Source organism: Pimephales promelas, chromosome 10 (genome assembly GCF_988280905.1).
Source record: "Pimephales promelas chromosome 10, fPimPro1.hap1.1, whole genome shotgun sequence".
NCBI lineage: Eukaryota > Metazoa > Chordata > Actinopteri > Cypriniformes > Leuciscidae > Pimephales > Pimephales promelas.
The window spans coordinates 12,969,300-12,990,831 of NC_142778.1; the positions used below are offsets into that span (position 1 = coordinate 12,969,300).

At 43.1% G+C, this 21,532-nt stretch overlaps 1 protein-coding gene across 3 annotated transcripts in view; it reads left to right on the forward strand.

The window, feature by feature from the left end:
• Nucleotides 1-12,561, forward strand: part of drc4 (dynein regulatory complex subunit 4) — a 155,752-nt gene extending 143,191 nt beyond the window's left edge. For all 3 annotated transcript variants that reach the window (XM_039681661.2, XM_039681662.2, XM_039681663.2), the window contains one exon: nucleotides 12,359-12,561. In XM_039681661.2, coding sequence (XP_039537595.2) covers nucleotides 12,359-12,508 — 150 coding nt within the window. In that variant the 3' untranslated portion in view covers nucleotides 12,509-12,561. The remainder of the gene's footprint in view (nucleotides 1-12,358) is intronic.
• Nucleotides 12,562-21,532: the final 8,971 nt, after the last annotated feature.

The following is a 21,532-nucleotide window of genomic DNA, read 5'->3' on the forward strand; positions in this document are numbered from 1 at the left end:
GGGTTCTAAGATTTAAGGCTTTGTTTCTGAATCTCAGAAGAAGTAAGGAGGCCACTGCATGTCTTACTCGGTCGAATACAACGCAACAGGAAGATGGCCTCACAAAGGACTTGTGTGATTTCAAGAATAAGCTCTGCAGTGGTTATCTCTCATTGGAAGAGATCCAAGAAGCTGAAATTGAAATAATTATGTTTTGTCAGAAAAAAAGGTTCTCAGAAGAGTTCGCCTGCCTCCAAAAGGGAGAAAGTGTAAAAAGAAACAGCCATGTTTACAAACTCAATCCAATATTGGAAGATGGTGTGTTAAGAGTTGGAGGACGGTTAAGTAAGGCTGCCATGCCTGAAGAGTCGAAACATCCTGCCATATTAGCTAGAGACCTTTATATTTCTGACCTCATTCTACAACATATACATCGAGAGGTCGGCCATGGAGGTAGAAATCATATGTTGTCAAGACTACGCCAGAGATACTGGATCCCTGGTGTTAGCGGTTCCATAAGGAAGATCTTGGCAAGATGCGTGGTGTGTCGGCGGCTACATGGGGCTGCAGGTCAACAGCAGATGGCTGATTTGCCTGAAGACAGAGTTTCTTCTGAAGAACCTCCCTTCAGTCATGTCGGAGTTGACTACTTTGGTCCGTTCGAGGTCAAGCGTGGTAGGAGTCTTGTAAAAAGATATGGAGTTATCTTCACGTGTTTAGCAATAAGAGCAGTACACATTGAAGTCGCCTCATCATTGGATACAGATTCTTGCATTAATGCACTGCGACGCTTCATTGCAAGAAGAGGACAGGTCAAAGAGTTGCGGTCAGACAATGGCACCAACTTCGTCGGCGCAGAGCGTGAGTTAAGACGAGCCATTGAAGGATGGAACTTGGAACAGATCAATGATGCACTATCGTTAAAAGGAATTAAATGGACCTTCAACCCTCCCACTGGATCACACCATGGAGGAGCATGGGAGAGGTTGATTCGTTCTGTAAGAAAGGTCCTTAACTCTACTTTAAGGACACAAAGTCTGGACGAGGAAGCACTCTGCACAGTGCTCTGTGAAGTGGAATCAATTCTCAACAGTAGACCCATCACCAAGGAATCGACAGATCCCAACGATTTGGAAGCATTAACTCCGAACCACCTTCTGCTTCTCAAAACTAAACCATGTTTACCTCTTGGATTATTTCAGAAAGAGGACATGTATGCACGGCGAAGATGGAAGCAAGTTCAATACATGGCTGACTTGTTTTGGAAAAGGTGGACTAAGGAGTATTTGCCACAACTGCAGGAACGACAAAAATGGACCAAGATCAGGCGAAATTTCATTCCTGGAGACATCATATTTGTAGTGGATGATTCTGCACCCCGCAACTCTTGGATCATCGGAAGGATAACTGAAGTGTTGCCAGACAGAAGAGGACTTGTAAGACAAGTTTGGATCAAGACTCAAACCAACCATATATGCAGGCCTGTGACCAAGATCTGCCTTCTCCAGGAGTCAGCTGAATCCTGATTACTGTCTACTTGACTTTTGACTGAATGGACTGGACTATTTTTTGACTTTTTTCGTCTGAGAGAAGCCAGAAGATTGTCTCAATTTCATGATGGACTGTTAATAATTTTGTACACATTTTTTCCTTCCCCTGCATGTGTAATGTGTGTGTAATTATTACTGTGTGATAGCTGTAATAATTAGGGGCCGGAATGTAAGAGCCTGGTATTGTTTCATTTTATGAACACATTCTTTTGGTTACTTACGGTAATTAAGGCACCTGGTGGCGGTGGAGGAAGTGAGTCTATATCATCTTCTCACCTGTGGGGTTCGGGAGGAAGGAGAGGGGGTGACGGGGGAAGTCTTATTTTTGTTGACCGCTGTAGAACACGTCGTTTGATGCTGTCTGTGTTTGGAGACCATTTCATATGCAAGTGAAACAATTACTATGGATGGAATGTATTGGACACACAACCTTGTTCATATTTAACACAACTAAATAAATCTACAAAACGCAATCTTTGGATTCAGGTTCATTTAAGCAAGCGCGTCTGGCAATAGTTTCCCCTACTCAGTCTCTCGGCCGACAAATTATTTTTTCTTTGGATTGTCGCCCACAAATACTATTGACTGGAAAAAGGTTTGGATGATCCCTCAAAGATACCTGTTAGTAAACAAGGTGAAAGAAGTGTCGTTCAGAATAATTCACAGATATTATCCTGCTAGTCATTACATGGTTAAGTTTAAAAGAGACATAAATACAAACTGTTGTTTTTGTGAGAACCACCCTGAAACTGTTTTGCACCTATTTTGGTATTGCTCACACACCAGAAAATTTTGGCAAAACCTCAGCAGATTCATCATTGACAATATTTATAAAGATTTTACTTTATTGTGGAAGGATGTTGTTTTTTGTTTTTATAGAAGCCATAGTAAAGAAAAGACGTATTTCATTATAAATTTGTTAATTATTTTGGCGAAATTTCATATTCATAAATGTAAATTCAGTGCTAAAAAACCTAACTTTGTACTTTTTTTCAACGATGTTGTACATTATATTAAGCTGATTTCTGGCTCCAACAACAAAAAGGCAATCAAAACTGTCAACATATGGTCCTTTTTTTCTTTGTGATGGCTCTTATGCTTCCCCTGGCAAAACTGTTTTGTATTTATTTTAATGTCATTGTTTTGTATATTGTAATGTATATTTTGTTACTTTTTTGTACTGTGTTTTTGCAATAAAAAAAAAAAAAAAAAAAAAAAAAAAAACTCCCTGACAGAATCTGACTGCCCTCGCTTGCATGTGCTATGAGCTTGGTGCGACTGTTTTATTTTTCGTTAGCGTTGCTTAGTTAAAGTTTGGTGTCTTTTTTTTTTACAGGTGTTTAATAATAAATATAATTATCAGTGTTTTCCAGAAAGTGTTGCAAAAACCAATCACTGGCATACAGGATATGTTTAGCCTATGTTTAAGTAATTGTGTTTAAGTGCACTATACTTACCAAGTCAAATATTTAACATTTATTCCCATTGTGCACAGTTTACTATAGACAGTCCACTAATACCATGTGCAATAAGTTCTACTTAATTCTGCACATAGATTATTCTTAGATATACTCTGCGGCTGCCTGTGCATTTTATTTAAATCAAACCCCAGAATTATTTTCATGTCCAAAGCACAGGTGTAAGCAATGTATATAAATCATACATGCTGGTTACACTTCTTATGGATGGTAAAATAATTTCTCTTTTTACATTTGATATTGTATTGTGATAGGCACTTTCAGATCATTCTGGCTGACATTTGCCAGTATAACTGGGTGGCTAGTCATCTGAAGTGGACTTAACACTTGTCCGTTTCAACATTTACCTACAACTTTAAATGTATTTTGATGGTGCACACTTTTCCAGGATGATTAACTGCATTTCAGTGATAAGAATAGAAATAAAAAACAGAAATGCATGTAAAATGCCTATCACTGTGAAGTTATTCAGACTTGTGCTTTTCTGCAGAGGAACCTTTGTATATCAAAATAAAATAAAAATACATAAGAAAAGTAAACTTTCATGCCTAAGCATTTTCAAAGCAAACATATGAGCAGTAAAGTAATTGTCTGCCGCGTATAGTGACTTCATGGCGTGTACACAAGGGGAGTCAGATTCTGGCAGATTTTTTTTTTTTTTTTTTAATCACCAAAATGCAGTTAATCATCCTGGAAACAGAAAGTAAGCACCATCAAAATACATTTAAAGTTATAGGTAAATGTTGTGGACAAGTGACAAGACAAATCTGAAGTGGAGAAGTGTTATGTCCACTTCAGATGACTAGTAGCCACCCAGTTATACTGGCAAATGTCAGAATTAAAAGTGCCTATCGCAATACAATATCAAATGTAAAAAAGTAAAATTTAAAAATGTTAAACAGAGAAATTATTTTACCATCCATTAAGTGTAACCAGCATGAGTTTCATGTGTCTTTGACTTTGTAAATCTGAAAAATTAGGGAAGTATGATTTATATGCTTTGCTGACACCTGTGCTTTGGACACAAAAATAATTCTGGGGTTTGATTTAAATAAAATGTACAGGCAGATTATATCTATCAATAATCTATGTGCAGAATTAAGTAGAACGTATTGCACATGGTATTATTGGACTGTCTATAGTACAGTAAACTCTGCACAATGGAAATGTTAAATATTAACATTTCATATTTGACTTCGTATAGTGCACTTAAACATAATTACTTAAACATTAACATATCCTGTATGCCAGTGATTGGTTTTTGCAACACTTTCTGAAAAAACACTGAAAATTACATTAATAAACACCTAGAAAAATAAAAATACACCCAACTTTAACTAAGTAACACAAACAGACGAAAAATAAAACAGTCGCACCAAGCTCATAGCACGTGCAAGCGAGGGGAGTCAGATTCTGTCAGGGAGTCGAAATTTGGCGACTAGTGTAGTGATGTCATTGCGCGTGCACGCGAGGGGGAGTCGGATTCTGCCAGGGAGTTAACGCTTCAGCATAAAAGAGACCAGTTTCTTTTTTTTTTCTACTTTTTCTTTTTCTTCACTAAAAGAGCTCCTCGGTGTGTTCACGTCCTTTTCAGGATCTCGTCTCACCCGTGCGTTTCTGGATGCGGTCGACTTCTCCCTCAGGCTGATGGCCACAAACACTGCTTCACGTGTCTGGACTTAGCACCTGCTGAAGCGGCGTTTGTGGATGAGTCATGCTCTCGTTGCGGGAATATGACTCCCGCGATGCTATGTTCGATACTGAGAACCCTGAAACATGGGGAAGTCCCTTCAGAGAATCTCCGCCCAAGAACCGCCAGAGAGCCCCCTCGGAGCTCTCCTTCAGTGCGCCACCTGGGGATAAGATGTCGATAGCGGCATCGGAGGAAGAGCGGTCTTCTGGTGAAGACTCTACGGCGCTGCCCCCTTAGGGTGTGGTGGCGTTGGTGGAGCTTTACCCGGAAATGGCCGCTTTGCTCGCGAATGACGGGCTTGCTGTCACATGCCTGTCCTGTCTTGTGTTGCACATGGGTGTTTTGTTATTTTGGGCCATGTGCTCGTGTCATTGTCTGATCCCTCCCCCTCGTTACCTGATTAGTGTTTGAGTTGTTCCACCTGTTCCCTCTTGATTTGTTCCCTTTATAAGCCTCCTTTTGTTTGCAGTCTTTGTCGGTTCATTGTCAGATGTTTCCTGGTTTGGTCTGTGTGTTCCTAGTTGGTGTTGTTTTGAGTATTCAGTGTTGTTCATGTTTCTTTAATTATGTTTTTCCCCCCTTGTGGGTTTTTACTTTGTGTTTTGTTTTCTTTTGTTAAAGGGGTGATGAACTGAGAAATCAAATTTTCCTTGAGCTTTTGACATCTAAGAGGTCATCATATTATAAGAATATCCTGTAAGTTTCAGAACTGAAAACGTCCTTGTTAGTCCAATAATAGCTTTTATTGACACAGCCTCTAAAAACGACTCGTTTTTCGGAGCGTTTGGCCAAGGTTTCGGGGAACCATGGAGGTCACAGGAGAGAAGGTCCCGGAGGTGAGCTCCGGAACCACTCTCCGCTTCGGTCACTCCTCGATCATCCACCGACGATCTCATTCAGCACCAAGTCGGCACGTCGCCATCAGAGACGGCGGAGTAGGGGAAAGACCTCCAACCTCCCTGAGTGTCCGGAAGCCGGTCCTCAGCAGCCCGCCATTCTCCTGGAGGCCGATCCAGAGACTGGTCACTTCTCATCTGCACAACGAGAGGCCGTTCACGTCCCGTCTGCCCTGCGAGAGACCGTTCACATCCCGTCTGCCCAGCGAGAGACTGTCCACGTCCCGTCTGCCCAGCGAGAGACTGTCCACGTCCCGTCTGCCAAGCGAGAAACTGTCCACGTCCCGTCTGCCCAGCAAGAGACTGACCACGTCCCGTCTGCCCAGCAAGAGACTGACCACGTCCCGTCTGCCCAGCAAGAGACTGCTCACGTCCCGTCTGCCCAGCGAGATACTGCTCACGTCCCGTCTGCCTTCCTGAGCTGGGACTATCTGGAGCGGCTGGCTCGGATATTGGAGAGGCCGGTGTTCGAGGTCCCTGAGCCGGTCCCTGGGCCGGTCCCTGAGCCGGTCCCTGAGCCGGTCCCTGTCCCTGAGCTGATGCCTGTCCCTGAGCCGGTCCCTGAGCCGGTGCCTGTCCCTGAGCTCATATTGGTTCAGGACCCAGCGTCAAGCCGGTGTCTGGTCCTGAGGGATCTGCTCTGCCCTGGCCGCCCGAGGGGTCCGCACCGCCCTGGCCACCTGAAAGATCTGCTCCGCCCTGACCGCCCGAGGGGTCCTCACCGCCCTGGCCGCCCGAGGGGTTTTCACCGCCCTGGCCACCTGAAAGATCTGCGCCATCCTGGCCGCCCGAGGGGTCTTCACCGCCCTGGCCACCTGAAAGATCTGCTCCGCCCTGGCCGCCCGAGGGGTCTTCAACGCCCTGGCCACCTGAAAGATCTGCTCCACCCTGGCCGCCCGAGGGGTCTTCACCGCCCTGGCCACCCGAGGGGTCTTCACCGCCCTGGCCACCCGAGGGATCTTCACCGCCCTGGCCACCCGAGGGATCTTCACCGCCCTGGCCACCCGAGGGGTCTGCACCGCCCTGGCCACCCGAAGGGTCTTCACCGCCCTGGCCACCCGACAGGTCTGCTCCACCCTGGCCACCCGAGAGGTCTTCATCGCCCTGGCCACCCGAAGGGTCTACTCCGCCCTGGCCGCCCGAGGGCTCTGCTCCGCCCTGGCCGCCTGATGGACTTTGTGTTTCGTCCTGGCCGCCCGATGAACTTTGTGTTTCGCCCAGGTCTCCTAGGACTAAACAATTTGTCACTCCCATCCCACCCTGGTCTGTCCCTCCCGTCCCGCCCTGGTCTGTCCCTCCCGTCTCACCCTGGTCTGTCCCTCCCGTCCCGCCTGATGGAGCGTCTGGTAGCCGCTCCGTAGGGAGGGGGTAATGTCACATGCCTGTCCTGTCTTGTGTTGCACATGGGTGTTTTGTTATTTTGGGCCATGTGCTCATGTCATTGTCTGATCCCTCCCCCTCGTTACCTGATTAGTGTTTGAGTTGTTCCACCTGTTCCCTCTTGATTCGTTCCCTTTATAAGCCTCCTTTTGTTTGCAGTCTTTGTCGGTTCATTGTCAGATGTTTCCTGGTTTGGTCTGTGTGTTCCTAGTTGGTGTTGTTTTGAGTATTCAGTGTTGTTCATGTTTCTTTAATTATGTTTTTCCCCCCTTGTGGGTTTTTACTTTGTGTTTTGTTTTCTTTTGTTAAATAAATCCTTATACTGCATTTGAGTTCTCCCTCTCCTTTTGAATCGTGACACTTGCGTGGAACCCTCCACCGGGTCCCGAACCTTCGTGGCTAGATGATTGGTGTCTCGGAGCTGGTCGTGCTGTTGCCCCACGGCCCGCTCCTGTCCCTTTCTTTCCCAAAGTGCATGAGGAGTTGAGGAAGTCTTGGTCTGCGCCCCTGGCGCTCAGACGGAGACAACGTCGCTCCTCCTTCCTCACCACCCTGGATAGCAGAGTGGCGCATGGGTACGATGGAATTCCCCCAGTGGAGCGGTCTATCGCGATGCAGCTGTGTCCGAAGACCGCTTCCTCCTGGCGGGGTGCCCCTTGGGGCTGACCAGAACTGACCAGGGATGCCTACAGTGCGTGTGGGGATGCCGCCTCCGCCCTGCACGCCATGGCGCTTTTGCAAGTACACCAGGCGAAGACGCTTCATGACGTGCAGGAGGGTGGTCCCGACCCAGCTCTGCTGCAGGAGCTTTGTGTGGCGACGGACTTCGCTCTCCGAGCGGCGAAAGTCGCCGCACGTTCGCTGGGTCGGGCGATGTCTATGTTGGTGGTCCAGGAGGCGCCCTCCGGCACCAGCTCCTCCTCCAGCGCAGACCACCAACCCTGGCGCGAGGAAGTCTGGTCGCAAGAGGGCGGCCCAACCTGTTCAGGCGCCCCCGGCCCCCTCCCATAAAAGGGTTCCTGAGCGTTCCTGAGACGGGCGACCTGGTGCAGCGATGGGAGACTGCTCAGGAGGGTGCCTCTGCCGGGTGGAGAATCTTGTGTTCGATTATGTTTTTTTTCCTTTGTTCCTTTCACCAAAAAATTTCAAAAAAAATATGGTTACATTGGATCACTGGAACTCCACCCCTATGGACCCTTCTGATATATGTTTGATATGCAAATGTTGATGATCACCAGAAATATTGTCACATGTATGTCTTTTCTGGCTATATTGGTTGCCACCCTGGATATCCAAAAAAGCAACAAAAAAAATTTAGGCAGTCTGTTTTTCTCCTTTAGTTTTCAATTTAATAGATCTCCTCCATTTTTTCATAACTGGTTATATAAATTATTGTTTGTTTATATTGTATATAAATTACTGCTTGTTTCCAACATCAATTGTTGCACATTAAAAATATAACGTAGATGTTTTAATTAAATAATACATTTTAAGATACAACATGTTCAAAAATATGCATTAATTAAAAATCACAGCATGTAATTAGAATTCACTGGTAGTGAGAGGTTTATTTAACATACATTTTTAAACTAACTACACAAATACATAGCCTACATGATGCACCAACACACAATTAGACAGATCTTTCTTGGTGAAGAGCATGTAGCATTATGGAAGCCCACATTAACTGGAAGATATTGGTCAAGTCAAGTCAAGTCAAATTTTTTTATATAGCGCTTTTCACAATACAGATTGTATCAAAGCAGCTTCACAGTGATAACATGAAAGTAGTACAACACAGATCAATAATATTGTTAAATATTAAATAATAAATAACCCCAACTAAGCAAGCCAAAAGCAAGGCAAAATCAAGGCGACAGTGGCAAGGAACCAAAACTCCCATCAGATTGGATGGAGAAAAAAACCTTGGGAGAACCCAGGCTCAGTCGGGGGCCAGTTCTCCTCTGGCTAACATTCATATTTTTTATATATAAATATTAAATATAAATATTGTTTATATATAAAACGGCGCCATAACATATCGCCGGCGTTGACTCGTCTCTTCACAGGCGTTGGTCTTCTCATCACAGGCGGTGGGGCATCCGATATCCCCGTGAGAGGCTGGATACAAAACTGGACCTGACGAACGCCATTTTTCTCAGGACAAGCGTCCCGAGATAACAGCAGAAAGGCAGATGGGAAATAATTAGCAGCTGATGTTCATAATGATCTTGGTCTCTCCAGGTTTCTGTTAAGTTGAAAAAAAAATGTTATACTTAATAATTAATTAATTATTCTTTAATTATTATTATTATTATTATTAATTATTATATATTATTATTATTATTATTATTATTATTATTGGTGAGGGAATGTGTTTCATCTCGAGAGGGACAATCTGAACAAAATAACAAAAAACATTCATGGCTCAAATGTGGTGAACTGGACCCGTGGGATCATGATACAGGAGGTGAAACCTACGGAGCCCCTCTAGTCCCACTTTGGTAAAAAAAATTAATTATAACTATCTTGTGGCCTCAAGATAGTAACTCGTGGCCTCAAGATAGTAACTCTTGGCCTCAAGATACTAACTCGTGGCCTCAAGATACTAACTCGTGGCCTCAAGATACTAACTCGAGTTACTATCTTGAGGCCACGAGTTACTATCTTAAGGCCACAAGTTAGTATCTTGAGGCCACGAGTTAGTATCTTGAGGCCACAAGATAGTTATAGTTAATTTTTTTTTGCCAAAGTGGGACTAGGGGGGCTCCGTAGAAACCTGGATTTGATACCCCCAACTCTCTGGAAATTCCACGAATGCTCCCACTCTATGAGTGTAACAAGACACGCTTCTCTTAAGGTAGACAACATATGGGACAATAATTTGCGTGGGGAACATCAAAATTCCTTTTCTAGACACCTTAAGGATTACAAAAAACTAGGTTAAAAAATATATCTTCCGGGTGCAGGTGAACCCCCCACCCCCCCACCCCATAATGTCATTCACCTGCTGGAAAAACGAAGCCCCATTTTACAGCAGCAAATTGAAATGCATGTCACAGAGTGCCACTCGTTTACAGCAATTGTCAGCATCAGACATCATGCCCATATGGTCCATTGGCTGAATGTCTGGTGCGTAAGGCAAACAAAACGGGAAACACTTTGGGAGTTTCGAAATTGTCATCTGTTTGGTTGAATTCTACAGGATTTATTTTTAAGAAACATGTAAACTTGAATTCTTTTATAGTTTTGAGGTATTTTGATAGGATAGGATAGGTATTTTGAGTTTGCATGATGTACCTTACCTGTTCAGTAAATGCCTCTTAGTTTTGTTACTGTGCTGTGCCCGTCATCCATTACTTCATCACTTCAAGCCACTCTTTTTCTTAAAACATGATGATGTTTTATTTCCAATGTCTGCATTTGCGTTGCCTCTCGAATTGAGCTGTTTTGTCCATGACCATTTAGGTATTCCAACAGCGACTGATTTGGCTTACATCATCATTCTCTTTCTATGAAACCTATAAACCACTTTCACTGGTTCTAACTCTATAGTGGTTGACCAGAACACTGCAATTCTCACACATTTACTAGATTACAATCAAATTCCTTTCCCGACACATTCTGCATCTGTCCTCTGCGCGACAATTTTTTTATGCAAGCAGTTCCCCTGTGAAGCAACATCGAGAGACATCGATTAAGTGGGAACATCTCCGGTTACTGACATAAGGGAATGAGACGTTGCGATCATGCCATGTTACTTATGCTCATGTTTTTTCGTGAGTTGCTTTTTTAGTTGACAGATCCTTAGGAAATGTCGTTTCAGGACAGCATAGGGATTAATCCCACCCTTAAAGGGAAATTGTGTAGAAATTGCTGCCATCTAGTGGTGAAAATGTATTTTGCATTCAAACGAATTGTGCTCTCCAGCACCTCGCTTTTTCAAATGCGCGTTGCATCTACGGTAACCATTATGTACCAAAAAGCTATGACAGGATTAGCACTTCGTCGAGTGTTCCTTCAGGTGAATATGTTTGTTATTTCAAACAAACAGCAACTTGACACAACGAATAAATTAATGTTACAGTATGAATTACTGACTGTGAAAAACATGAACTATTGTAATAAGTAGTTAAGCCTTCTTTATTCATTATATTTTTCTGAAGTTGCCTACGTGCATTAGATATCATCATCAACTTTTAACTATAAATGTTCATCTGTAATAAAGTACACAACCAAACAAGGAAAAAAAGCTTGTTATTAAGACTGTAATATTGCCTTACCTGTCGAGAAGAAAGCAGGACTTCAGCATCTCTTTTGACTTTTAAAAAGTTACACATAGTCCCTTTAATTCAAACACTTGAAGGCCATTTGCCATTGCAGTGCTAGGGCGTTATTCCAATCAGACTTTTCAATAGCACCACCTCTCACGCAGTGTCTTGTTCCTCCATCTCAGGAAACCAAAGTTATGTAAAATATAAAAGATTAGCAGAGTTCACACCACAACTATAACAATATTGGCACAGGCAAACCATATTGTTGGAATCACTTTTGTAATGTTTTTTTTTTTTCCAGCTGATAAAAACATTGACAGGCAATCAGAATCCATCCTGCTTTAAAGAACTCGAGCATTTAAAGTGGCAGAGGACAAAACTGCAGCACATGCATAGAATAAACAACAATATTGTGCACTGGTGTGGATGATGATATACAGTAGGCTAGTTATCTTTATAGTTATCGTTCTTGGTGTGAACGGGCCTTTAGACCCTATGGTGCCTCAAATGTTCCTGGTGCATGCTATGTCAATGACAGAAAATTAAACAGTTTGACACTTTTTGACACTTCCATTTGCTGCTTTATCAGATATGTTGACAGGAAATTCACAATTAACTCACAATCAATGTGTGTGTGTGTGTATGTGTGTGTTCATGTTTATATTACATTGTGTGGACCAAATGTCCCCACAAGTATAGTAAAACCTGAAATCACCTACATTGTGGGGACCAGCCAGCGGTCCCCATGAGGAAAACAGCGTATAAATCATACTAAGTAATGTTTTTTGAAAATGTAAAAATGCAGAATGTTTCCTGTGAGGGGAAGGTTTAGGGATAGGGGCAGGGTAAGGGGATAGAATATACAGTTTGTACAGTATAAAAACCATTACGCCTATGGAGAGTCCCCTGTGTGTGTGTGAATTGGTCTCAAAATGTAATAAAGATGTTAGAATAACAAGACGGGCACCTAATTTGTCTATGAGAATGGATGTTGAAATAAAATTTTAATCACTGAAATCTGACTAGATGTTGATTGAGACCAAGACAAACTACCTAGTTTAAAAAAATATTTGTAGTTTTAAGTGTAGTTGTCTGTTTCTGTCCACAGGCCTATGATGACTTGCTGAAGACTTCTGAAGCAAAGCTGCGGGCACTTGGGATCCCTGTGGAAGAACTCAGCTTTAAGCCACTCGAAACCAATATTGCTGGACAGAGTCTTGGTCGGGGCCTTGCTACCGTTGTTTCTTCTCCAAATTAGCAAGAAAGGAAAAAATATATTTTATCTTGATAAAATAAAATGATCAAATGTTATTCAGATCAAATGTTTTGTTGGATTTTTTTGTAACACTTTATGTATCATTTTACTGTATCATTGGTATTTATGTTACATTTAGTAATAGCATAATTAAACCAGTCCCGTATCCTAACCCTAACTCTAATAGTAAGTACATGTAGTTAATTATTATTACTCTGCACTTAAATATACTCTGTACTTATATCGACCTTGGGCAGGAATGGAGGTGTCATGAATCTCAGCCATGTCTCCAGGTTGTCCCAGCGGGTTGTTGGACTGTAGGACCGGAACATACTGGTTGACTGTGGACGAGAGGAACACACACAGCACACACAGAGACAATTGGTCAATGCAAGTTTGTTCTACAAGCTATAATAGAGGCTATACCATGTCTGAAAATTTCGGTTAGTTATTCGGTTAGCAGACAGTTAAACCGTTGAGTGGGGACAATTTGGGTAGATCAGCGTGGGCCTATACAAAATTTTGACAGGGCAGTAGCTTAGGGGGTCACCTGTTGATGCTAACGGCTTGGTTGTCAAACTATTATTCAGTTTTCCTTGGTGTCTCAGATAGGTTCTGTCTCTAGGTGAACTGAAAGGAACAGAGCACAACAGAAAAGAGCAATGGCAAGATAGCAAAGTTTGAAGTAACCATAAAGATGAAAAGGTCTGTAATGAAATGGCGTTAGTAGTGACACAGGAAGTGTTACAAGGGAAGAGAAGGCCTAAGTCTGCAGTTTGTGGCTTGGAGAGGAGGGAGCCAAACAACTTCAATGGGAATCTCTAAATTCTGTGGCCCATACTAAGTGGACCTTATTCTAGTTTGCCTGGGGTGAAATGAGGTTATTCTGGTTGGAGTCAGCATTGTGGTTGGTCTTTCTGTCATCCCCAAACACTTGACAGCAGTGTCCAAGTGGCTTTCATTTATCTGTACCAAGGTGCACCCTCTCAAACACTTGACTTTGAACACAACCGGCAGTGCCAAATTGGTGATGTCGTGTTTGCGGGCCTCACCAATGGAAAGAGACAGGAAAGTCCGAGACTCACGCTTAGTCAGCGCCAGTGACGCAGGTCAGACGAACCAGCTTGCTGGACCCCAAACAGGCATGACTGTCAAATCACCACAGCAAAAGAGAGATTTCTACCTACAAACAAACAACATGTTTTTATGTCTACATTTATTTATTTTCACATTTATTTATTTACATTTATTTATTTCCACATTTAATTATTTCCACATTTATTTATTCCAACATTTCTTCCTCCGTATTCTAATGAGGGCGGCGTGTTTTAACGCAGACATCAGCAATCGACCTCAGAATGGCAGTGCTGAAGCTTTGAGGCCACAGTGACACCTTGTGGTGTGTGACCAAACAAAACGCAAGAGCTGTCCAGGCAATATCACATTTTAAGTCATGTGTATCACCCTAACTGTAGCCTAGGGTAGGCTAAATAGGGTTAACACACATAGCACACATGAACAGAAACTGCACTTCAACGGGTCTGATAGCAGATAGCCTACTTGGACATGAAAGCGCGTGAAAGTATCCACTATATTTATAACAATGTAAATGCGGTGGATACGGCTGACAGCTTGCGTTTGGCTTGCATTTATTTTCGATGAGACTCGCGCACAAAACGCGACTCAAAACGCGGTTTAATATTCGTTTCCTCATTTCGTATGCATAACTGCGTAAGGAATAGCGAATGTAAACCGCGCATTGAGTCGCGTTTTGTGTGCGAGATGCTGCTCTTAGACACTGATTAATCACAAGGCACCAATTTTGAATTATTCTTAAATTAAACAATGGGGCATGTAATCGAGTGAGCCTCGCATCCCACGCCATGCGCTCCAACGCGTTCTCATCCCAAAGCGCCATATAGGACGCTTTTGCAAAAGCGTAAATATCCAACGCACATGGCACCCTTTAACGTCTAATGAGACGCTTCGGTTAATGGTTAAGTTTAGGTATGGTGTGGGGTAAGGGTTAGACCACTAGGGGGCGCCATCTGCCCAAATATATCTGCGTCTCATTTCACGTTAAAGGGTGCCATGTGCGTTGGATATTTACGCTTTTGCAAAAGCGTCCTATATGGCGCTTTGGGATGAGATTTTGACTTTTAATGACTTATTGACTTTTGTTCATTTTATTTTACTGATAACAGTGCCTTATTATTATAATAACTGAGTAGTTTATCGATTAATATTAAGAACTTGACATATATGATGATGTAGCTATAAGCCTACCTATTTAATAAGGTTTGGGGAGATATAATATCAATTACAGGGGGAAATATCACCAGGACCATGGGCATGACCGGTGCTGTTTGAATGGGCATGATTCTTCTGTGCTCCATAGCGTGAGATGTAGCTCACTGCGTTTACATGAGCCCCTTTTGTTTGATTTAAGAATAATTCAAAATTGATGACTTTATCAGTAGATCAGTAGCTATCTAAGAGCAGCATCCATGTTATATGGGTTGCGTTTTAAACATTTGAATTGTCACCTGTTATGCATACAAAAGGAAACGCCACTGTAAACCACTGAGTCGCGTTTCAAACTGATCATATAGGAGTCAGTGAAATGTGCGCTGGTTTCTCTCCGCGTTCTGCGCTGGTGTGCAAGTCTTATCGACAATAAACGCAAGCTATCAGCTATCCACCGCATGTTATTAATAGTGGATATACTTTCACGCACTTTCATGTCCATTGTCCAACTATCTGCTATCAGACCCGTTGAAGGGTCAGGGGATCTCTGGATAATCCGTAATTCCAGTGGTGTAGTGCAGGGTAAACGCAGGTATACGGCGTATACCCACTTCCTTATCAGTCGGCATTGCGTATACCCACTTCTAAATCCCCTCTGTTGCGCATCATTTAGTTGCTAATCCAATTTCGTGAATAAAAAAAAACACCCAGTTAGAGTCGTAACGTTACCCGCAATATTAGGCGGCCTAACTCTAATTTGTTGCTGCAATGATTCTCCCATCGCGACGATAACTGGCCTTCTCATCTGATCTGCTTCAGCACTCAAACACCTGCTGGTCAATGTCAAAATGTTCGAGAGACCAAAGAATCCAGTATTTTTGTTCATAAATTAAAGCGCGAGCCGAGCGCGAATCCCAACGCGACGCTTCACTTCAGTTAACGATCATACAGTGCAAGACAAGATGCAAGTAGCTCAAATTTACAGCTGTTTTTCAATAGACGTTTTAAATGACCGACAGAAATAATCAGTTTGACAGTGACAGTGGAAATTTTAAGCTCAATTTAACAACACAAGTACGCTATCAAATGTATTGCCATTATTATTGTATAAATATATTTGTATAATGTTTTTTCGAATGTGTTTGACTTAAGTTTTCACTGCTTGTAACTCTGCTTGTCTGTGTTTGCGCCACTTGCATCATTAAGCCAGAGGGTGGCGACAAGTGACTGTCTTTTTGAGTGAGCAATTGAACCATTAATTAAATTAACAGATTAGTCCAAAAACATTGATTAATTTAGGAAAGAAAAGTTGCTGAAACTGGAACTGATTCTCATGTTTAAGAATCTGATCAAATAGGCTACTTCATGCTTTTAAAGCTGTTGTCAATTTTTTTGGCTATCAAAACACCTTAAAATGCTCATTTCGAGATCAGGAAAATCAAAATTTTCTCGGGGGGCATGCCCCCGAACCCCCCTAACAATATCATTTATGGGACCTAGCTAGCACCTGGGTATTTAGAAAACCATGTGCAGCCCTGATATGCAAGAATACCACTGATTCTATGTGTTCTATTGTATTCATTATACTGTATTCTTTCATATTGAATACTAATGCAAGACTAGTAGTCTTACATGTCACTGTTTATAACACAGAGCGTTCATCCTTTGCTGGGACGCTTAAAAAAATATTGGAGGCATAAATTAAGAGTATACCCACTTCTCCAGGCACCACTACATCACTGCGTAATTCGTTTGTAATTATAAAACGAAAATACCGTTTTTCTGTTTTTTGTTTCAAATAGAAAAACCAAATAACCGTTTTTGGTGTCAGAATCAAAAAACGAAAAACAAATTAAAAACTGCCCGATTTTCGTTTTTTGGCGATCATTTTATCGTTATTCATTTTTGAACAAAGAATGAAGTGAGTCTTTGAACTTCTGTCAATTCGTTTTTCGTTTATAAACCAAAAACGGAAGTCACGTGGTCCATTCCTTATTTGGAAGCGAATGTAACCGGAAACACTTTCAAAATAAAAGTAACTACAGTTAGCGAGGTGATGGTAGACTAAAACTGAACTAATATAACATTTTTTAGTACAACTAAAGTAGCACTGGGTGTGAGTAAGACTTTAGTTAACTGAAATAAAAATTCAAACAAATAAAATAATAACTCTGGCTGTTAGGGAGAATTAAACATTTGTAAAACCATTGGTGAATAGGGCCTACAGCTATGTATGCTATGAGCAGGGCTCTGGATTGCAACTCTTTCACTAGCATATATGGCCTAAAATGTTTTACAAGCATAGTGGGTGAGTGAAGACTAAAACCTACTGTAAATGTTATATTATACTTTTATACATTTATAGTTCCTCCTCCAGGTTGTGGTTATTAGCCTCTGCAGTGGACAGATGTAGATTTAGCCAGAGCCAGGATGTCACTGTGCAAAAACACAATTTATAAAATATATATTTCATAAATCATATTTTTTTAAATAAAAAACTGAACTTCACCTGCCTTCCAGCTGTCACCACCCTTGGATTGTCTGTGTGTTTGGATTCATCACGTGCTCTGAGTTCTCCGCCCTCATCTGTTACCATGGACACTAATCACCTCCCGCACAGCTGACTGTCATTTGTTAATCATCTTCACTGTGTATTTAAGTTCCTGCCTGTCTTCACTCCCTTGTCCGGTATTGTTTGTATGTTACATCCTGTCATCCTGTCATCCTGTCATCCTGTCATCCTGTCATCCTGTCATCCTGTCATCCTGTCATCCTGTCATCCTGTCATCCTGTCATCCTGTCATCCTGTCATCCTGTCTGCCTGTCTGCCTGTCTGCCTGTCTGCCTGTCTGCCTGTCTGCCTGATCCTGAGATTTCGTGATTAAAATTATTGTTAATTCTACCCTCCTCGTCGTCCTCCTTGACCAGCCCGTGACAGAATACCGGACCAAAATTCAAGATGAACCTCGATTTCATCACCCTCGCTGAATTCTCATCAGACTTTGTGTCGTTTTCCAGAGACTTTGTTGCACTGGCACTCTCCAGTCCCCTAGATGACGAAACCCTGAAGACCCTGTTCTGGATCGGGGCCACCTACCACCAGCACGTCGACCTCCCAGACACCTCCAACCTGGACTGGAAGAAGGCCGTTTCCCGGTGTCTGGAGAGCGTCGAAGCCCGATCCAGAACACTGCCAGACCCAGAGCCGGAATTACCACCCTTGACCGCGGAGATCTCGTGCGTGCCCCCCGCAGACGGAGAGCTACCACCCGCCGCGACGCGTCAACCAGTGCCCGAGACGAAGAGGACAGAGTTGACCCTCGCCCCGGAGGAGGAGCTCCAACAGGAGTCTGACCAGGGGTGTGAGCCCACTACATCTGCGGACGAGGGGACTAAGTTCCTGGAACTCGAGGACTGGCTGATGAAACCCAGGACACTGGAGATCGTTCCCGCCCTATCCCACCCGTCATCTGCATCTATTTCTTGTTTTGTACCATCCTGTGATGACTTCTGTCCTCCCGTCTGTCTGATTCACTCCTTCCCATCACCGTTCCCAGTCAGTCCTCCAGCCTCGCTGCTGCTGGAGGTGCGCAGCCCTGCACCATCTCCGTGGGGAGTCCCCGACGTCGAGCGGCAGGTCAGCCCACCATCCGCAGCGCCTGTGTTTGAGGATCCCACGGCTTCGCCTCCAGCCTCGGTCCTCGGCACTCCATCTCGGCCAGTCGACCTGCCGGCTCCGTCTTGGCTCCTCCCACCTGCGCCTCCACCGGAGACCCTCGAAACATCGGCTACAGCGGGTTCCCTCGTCCTGCCGGCTCCCCCTTGGTCAGTCATCACTCTGCCTGCGCCACGGACTTGCGGTCAGTCTACTGCGTTTGATCCCTCCACCCCTTTGGCTTCTGCGGGCTCCTCCTTCCCTGTGGCGTCTCCTCTGTCCTCCCTCACTCCACCTCCACCTCAGCTCTCGGGCACTCGGGCTACGGCTCCAGCGCTCGTCGCCGCGACGTCACCGGGGTCTCCCATACCGGTGACGTCGCTTGAGTCCACCGGCTCTCCGTCTACGCCGAGAGATCCTGCCACCGAGTCTCCGTCGGTCATCCCCCAGCTACCGTCAGTCCCCTCGCCATCTGGTTTCTTCCCTCCGTCATCCCTGCCATCGGCTGTCGGTACTGGGAGGCTCTGGGTCTGTGCCACCGCGCCATCCCCATCGAGGCCGCCAGGGAATCGTCATCGTCCCCTCACCGTCCCGTCACTCCAGCCTCTCGTCTGTGTTGCACCTTCGTCTCGTCCTCCACCTGAACCTCCCCCGGTCCCCCCTCCGTCATTTTGCTACGGCGCGAGGTCGCGCCTTGCCGGAGGGGGGCGATCTGTCACCACCCTTGGATTGTCTGTGTGTTTGGATTCATCACGTGTTCCCCTCGTCTGAGTTCTCCGCCCTCATCTGTTACCATGGACACTAATCACCTCCCGCACAGCTGACTGTCATTTGTTAATCATCTTCACTGTGTATTTAAGTTCCTGCCTGTCTTCACTCCCTTGTCCGGTATTGTTTGTATGTTACATGCTGTCATCCTGTCATCCTGTCTGCCTGATCCTGAGATTCCGTGATTAAAATTATTGTTAATTCTACCCTCCTCGTCGTCCTCCTTGACCAGCCCGTGACACCAGCTCCCCTTTCTATCGCTAAAATAGCATAGCTGCTAAAAACTCTCTTTATTTTTCCTTTGCATTTTTCTCCAGTGTAATATTATTATGTTAGTTAAGTAGATTAAATATTTTTAACCCTTGTGCATCAATTATATAGAGGACAAAAATGTCCGTGTCAAAAAACTGTCATAGAAATGTGAAGCTTGGAGCACAGACTTAAGTTGGTATCATTTTAAAGAAGACCCATGGCAGATTATTGCTGAAGTAAACTAAAGCTAAATTAAAATAATAAGTAGTAAATCCAAAAAAAAAAAGTTATATAGGTATAAGTTTATGAAAATTATTTATAAAAAAATATGATTTATAAAATATATATTTTATAAATCAGGTTGAACTCAAAAACTGCAAGAAAATCAAAGCCATGAATCTGAATAGGTTTTGTTCCAAATTTGAGTTGGATAGGCCTATCTCAAAAAAAATGAGCTTTCAGTAAGAGTTTGTTTGGGTGCAGTAACAGATTTCCCCCACTGGGTGCCAGCAAAACTCCACTGGTGCACACAGTGATTGGATTTTAGATTTGCAAATGAGTTTTTCTCTCTCAAATATTACAAGCACAGAAACACATATACACACACAAAAAAATGTATTACACACATACAAACAAACCACACAATGACATCCACCCACACAATTATCGTTAATAAGCAGAAAACAGGAATAAAGCAATATTTGTTTTATAGGCCAAACCTGGACAACTGGCACCATCTGATAAAAAAAAAATTGTAAAAATAAAACTTTTGGAGCCTTGCCAACAGAATAAAAGCCTCTTAACAAAGATTGCATCATTTTATAGTTAAATGACCCTGGGATTAAAAATTGCGGTTTCAATGGGAACATTTTGTCCAAAGGGCGCAGATAGGGAGTATTTTGTGTACCTAATGCAAAATCATTATTATTTTTTTAAGAAAATGGCGGTGAAATAGTAAAATTCCATGAAAATACACACCTGTGCCAAATTAGCATTAACACAGGTAAAGTGATAAAAAAAACTGAAAAGGACAAAAATGTCCATAAGGATGCACAAGGGTTAATGCAGCTTGTAGTTCTCATTAGTTATGTAGACCTACTTGTGTGTGAAACCCAGCATTACTCGGTCAAAATGAGCTGGGACTTTCAGATCTTTTAGCGCTTTTGGGGGGTTTAATTCTGTTTGATGAACCACAAGGTAAAGGCAGTGCTCTGTACTTTTGGTACTTGTGTAAAGTAAAATAAAAGAGTTTCGTTTTTTACTTTTAGTTTTTTTGGCATTTAGTTTTTCTCCCTGGTACTCGTGTCAGGGCCTCCCAGAGTTTCCCCAATACCTGTCCTGGAGGATGTGAGCCTGTGCACTGTGTGCAGGGTTTGAGGACTGATGATAGTAGCAGGACTGGCCCCTTCACCTACCATCACTCTCTCTTCAAATAAATGCTGGACAGGACAAAGCAGAACACCACTCCTTCCTCTGGCACCATAAAAGGGCCTTAATTGTTGTCACTTTCAGATATGTATGGTTTATGTTAAGCCACATCTTTGTGGATTTTGTGGCACTGCTTTTGTGGAATTGGATGATGTCCGCTTATGATTTTAATTACAAATGTACATCATATTGTACAACGGTACAGTGAAGCATGGCTCTGCATTGCAACTCTTTCACTTCCACACACAACCAACACCACACTTTATGTAAAAAAAGATTGGAGAGCATTATTTATTATCTTTAACTTCAGTAGATGTAAAACACTACAAGGGGAATGTGTTGCTCTCAGGAGGAGGCTGTATTTGTACAATGACATCCTGGCTCTGGCTAAATCTACATCTGTCCACTGCAGAGGCTAATAACCACAACCTGGAAGAGGAACTATATAAATGTATCAAAGTATAATATAACCTTACAACATTTACAGTATTTGAGTCTTCACTCACCCACTATGCTTGTAAAACATGTTAGGCCATATATGCTATTGAAAGAGTTGCAGTGCAGAGCCCTGCTCATAGCATACATAGCTGTAGGCCCTATTCACCAATGCTCTTACAAATGTTTAATTCTCCCTAACAACCAGAGCTATTATTTTATTAATTTTTATTTTAGTTAAC